Source organism: Gekko japonicus, unplaced genomic scaffold (genome assembly GCF_001447785.1).
Source record: "Gekko japonicus isolate JY-2015 unplaced genomic scaffold, Gekko_japonicus_V1.1 scaffold747, whole genome shotgun sequence".
In the NCBI taxonomy this organism is placed as follows: Eukaryota; Metazoa; Chordata; class Lepidosauria; order Squamata; family Gekkonidae; genus Gekko; species Gekko japonicus.
The window spans coordinates 161173-165264 of NW_015160231.1; the positions used below are offsets into that span (position 1 = coordinate 161173).

The 4092-nt window shown below is 40.1% G+C and overlaps 1 protein-coding gene across 1 annotated transcript in view; it reads left to right on the forward strand.

The window, feature by feature from the left end:
• Nucleotides 1–4092, forward strand: part of BFSP2 (beaded filament structural protein 2) — a 21050-nt gene that overhangs the window by 12975 nt on the left and 3983 nt on the right. Inside the window, exons 2-3 of the mRNA XM_015412331.1 lie at nucleotides 1511–1593; nucleotides 2352–2508. Coding sequence (XP_015267817.1) covers nucleotides 1511–1593; nucleotides 2352–2508 — 240 coding nt within the window. The remainder of the gene's footprint in view (nucleotides 1–1510; nucleotides 1594–2351; nucleotides 2509–4092) is intronic.

The following is a 4092-nucleotide window of genomic DNA, read 5'->3' on the forward strand; positions in this document are numbered from 1 at the left end:
AGTGGGAAATTGCAGGTTCACTGCTATTCACTGATTTTACAACCTCCTTAGTGTGGGAGACCCAGTTAGCATTGTAATGGAAGTGTATACGAAGGTATCTGAAACTCTTCACCTGTTCGATAGGATTTCCTCGAACAGTCCATTTAGAGGGTTTCCAACTCCGACCGAACACAATAATTTTTGACTTATCAAAATTGAGGGACAGCAGGTTCTTATCACAATATACTGAAAAGTGCATTGGCATCCTTTTCATCCCAACCTTTGAAAGTGACAGGACAGTGTGATCGGCATATAACAATAAGGGGTAGTGTCTTACTCCTAGCTTGGGGAAATGACAACACCACTCATAAAGGGTGCCAGATCATTCAAAAAGAGATTGAACAATATCGGGGCCAGGATACAACCTTGCTTGACACCCACTGAAATAGCAATTTGTGGTGTTAGGTCGCCTTCTTTTGAATATCTCACCTGGCAAGTAGTTTCTGAGTAGAGGTTTTTTACCAAGAAGAGCAGACGTTTATCAATCCCCATATTATTCAGTTTCCTCCACAAGATATCCCTGGGCACTGAATCAAAAGCTCCCTTGAGATCTAAGAAAGCTGGGTATAATTTAGGTCCTTTCCCTTTCCTATATTTATTTACTAGATGACTGAGAACAATGCAGTGATCTAGGGTTGACTTGCCCTGACAGAAGCCAATTTGCTCCGGCCCCAAATTTTGCTGGTCTGATATCCAAGATTTCAGTTTATTGGCTAAGTGATTGGCATATAGCTTCCCCATAATGGATAAGAGACTGATCGGTCTATAATTATTTGGGAGCTGAGGATCACCTTTTTTAAAGATCGGGACTAATATGGCGTTCTTCCAATCATCTGGTACTGCACCAGACCGATCTAAGGCTGTAAAAAGGGCTGCTAGGAAGGGGGGCCACCACTGAGGCAAAGCCTTAATAGCCTCAGGTGGAATAGCATCAGACCTTGGAGCTTTTCCCAATTTAAGGGCTGCATTTAAAGATTCAGTCTCCTCAATCTGCACAGGGGCCCAACTGGGGCAATCATCCAGACAAATGTCAAAATCCTCTTCGGGATTGTGCCTGGTCTTCTGTAAGATCATCGTGAAATAATTGTACCAGCCGTCGGCTGTAACTAAGCTGTTTACTGACCCTTTTCTTCCCATGGACTCGGCTACCAAGGCCTAAAATTTCCTTGAATCATTATTAATTGTAGCCTGCAAGAGGGGTTTCCAACTTTTAATCAGAAAATTTTTCTGCTTCATCTTATAAAGTTGGTATAAAGCCTTTTTAGATTCAAAGTATTCTGGAGGGGGTTGCTTATTCTGTTATTTCCTCCATGCTGCCAATGGGGAGCAATTTAAAATGGCCTCCATGCAGCCTTTGGTTAATGCCATGGAATGCACCCAGCTGACCCATGTTGTTCAAATCCATTGCCTGGTCCAATTCTAGAATGAGGTTGTATGTGTTTTTTGTATTTGATTACTTGAACTGTTCTAGGTTGGGGATGCAGTCCTTGAAAATGCTCGGCTCATGTTACAGACAGAAAACATTCAAGCCTGTGCTGAAGACATTAAAGAGAGGTAACGCTTATCTCCATATGTAGAATGTGACACAGAAAGCAGTATCACAGGGAAGATCACCATTTCTATGCCTTTGACTTGTCTTGTGGGTTATAATAACTGAGCCGTTACCCCCAAATTTATGGTATTTCGCTTTAAATCTTTTGGTAGCAGTTAGAATGCTAACTGCTAAAGACTGGAAGCAGTGTACTCTACCAAGTCTAGATAAATAGTAAAATATGGTTTCTTATGATTATCGACAAAATATCAATGCTGAAACAAGATGATAATAAGAAACATGCCCAGAGACTTTTTGCTCAACATTGAATTCCTTTTATGTACTTTTGGAATAAGAACTTTCCTTTGGAAATGGTAAAAAAAAGGAAGTAATGAAGGTATAAGCTTGGATTTGGAAAATGGGAAAATTGATAAAAAGGAGCACTGTATAAGAAAGAGGGACTATATGGACTCTTTTATCATATTGTTTGGTGGGTACTGTATAATTGTATTGCTGATTGCATCATATTAATTGGGAAATAAAATAGATTGTTGCTGGCTAAAAAAAAGACAGGTAACTCTTAGTTTACTTCCACACTGACATGGAAGAGAACAGTGAGAGTCTTACTGGGAACAGAAAAAGGGGTTAGTGCTAGTGAAGGGGACTGACTCATGGAACACCCATCTGTGATGTACAGCTATGACTTCAATGGGTGATAAATGTCTCTGCCAGAAGACTGAGCACTGTGCTACGTTGGACGTATTGTCCATTTCCTTTGCAGGTATGAAAATGAACAACCATTTAGGAAGGCAATGGAAGATGAAATTAACTCCCTCTACAAAGTGATTGATGATGCTAATTTGACTAAAATGGACCTGGAGAATCAGATTGAAAACATGAAAGAAGAACTGACTTCACTGTCACAGAATCATGAAGAGGTAAAGCCAAGCTGAGGAACAACCTCTAGCTAGACTCCGTCTCTTTAGGCACTCCAATGATTCAGCTTTCTGTACAAAATCAAACTTTCAAGAAGCTTTCTTCCTTTCTTCCCAGACTGTTTTGGTTCAAGTTTATTATTTTGCATTTCAGAAGTATAACTTATTGGAAAGATCTTGACATAACAGTAGGTAGTCTTCAAAAGTAACATTACACTAGTCAAGCTTTGCTCTCCTTTTTACACGTCTGTGCAATCCATTGCAATTTTGCGTGTATAGACTTAAATCATCTGAAAAAAGCATTAGTTCAAAATTATGTAGCCCTGCTTTTTCCAAAGGCACCAAAACTAGGTCCCTTTTCCAAAGGCACCATATGCTGGGTATCTTTAATTCCGACCTTCCAAAGCTGCTTTGGAAACTGTGTTTAGTTTTTTTCCATGGGGAAATTCAAACTTTTTTGTGCATGCAAGGCTGCCTTTTTCACAGAATTTTAGGAACTGAAAAAACCCACTAACTTCACATAAGCCAGTCCATGGTATAAAGCAGAATCCTCCGAATTCAGCAGACTAGTTGAAGTTGCGTACTAGCTCACATTCTGAGCCTATGGCTGAGCGATTAGACAACTGTGGCATCGCCAGCGTAATCAATCTGGGTTGATTCAATTAGACAGTCGTGTCAGTTGGCCCTTAAAATGAAAAAAAATGGAAGGTAGGAAATAAGTTACAGAGAACATGATCTGTCTGAATCCAGTGGCACCATTAAGACCAACAAAGTTTTCTTCAAGGTATAAGCTTTCGTGTGCACACACTTCTTCAGATACAGTGAAACAAGATGTCCTCAAACATTACATATAAGTAGTTGCCAGGAAGAGCTAGTTAGAGTCAAGATGCATAAGTAACTGGGCAATTATAGCTGAGATTGGAATAAAGTAGTTGGTAAGATCTGTGAATAGCAGCAAATTATCATACAAATACAAGAGTTAACAAGCAGATGTGATTACTGAGATACTTAGCATGGGTAGATGCGGACTTCTTAGATACATTGAAACAGATTTCCTCAAATGTTGCATATAGGTAGAGGAGGGATTAGCTGACAGAAAGGGCTAATTAAAGATAACTGAGCAATAAATACAGCTAAGATTGGAATGACGCATTTGGTAAGACCTGTGCACAGCAGCAAACTGGCATACAGATGATAAAAGAGTTAACAACAGATGTGAGAACTAAGTTTGAATCCAGTGCACCTTTAAGACAAAGTTTAATTCTGGGTATAAGTGAGAACTGCGTGACTTAGCTTGTGTGTGACTTAGCATGTGTCGTGAGATAAGAAGCCAATATCTCTGTTAAGCCTTGGGAGTTCCATTGTCCTGAGTGTTGTAACAGGGTTTACCTGTTTCCAGGTTTTCCCCTTCCTCAGTCTTTCCCAACCTTGCTTTACTCCAATCTTTTTGGAAATAACACAGTCCAAGAATGTTAGCACATTGTCTGGTAGGAAAGGTACATGCATGGTCCCACCTTGAAAAGGTCCCACACACAGTGGTGCCATTTTCCTGTTGTCATCCCCTTGTGGGCCCCTTTTCTCCTAGCA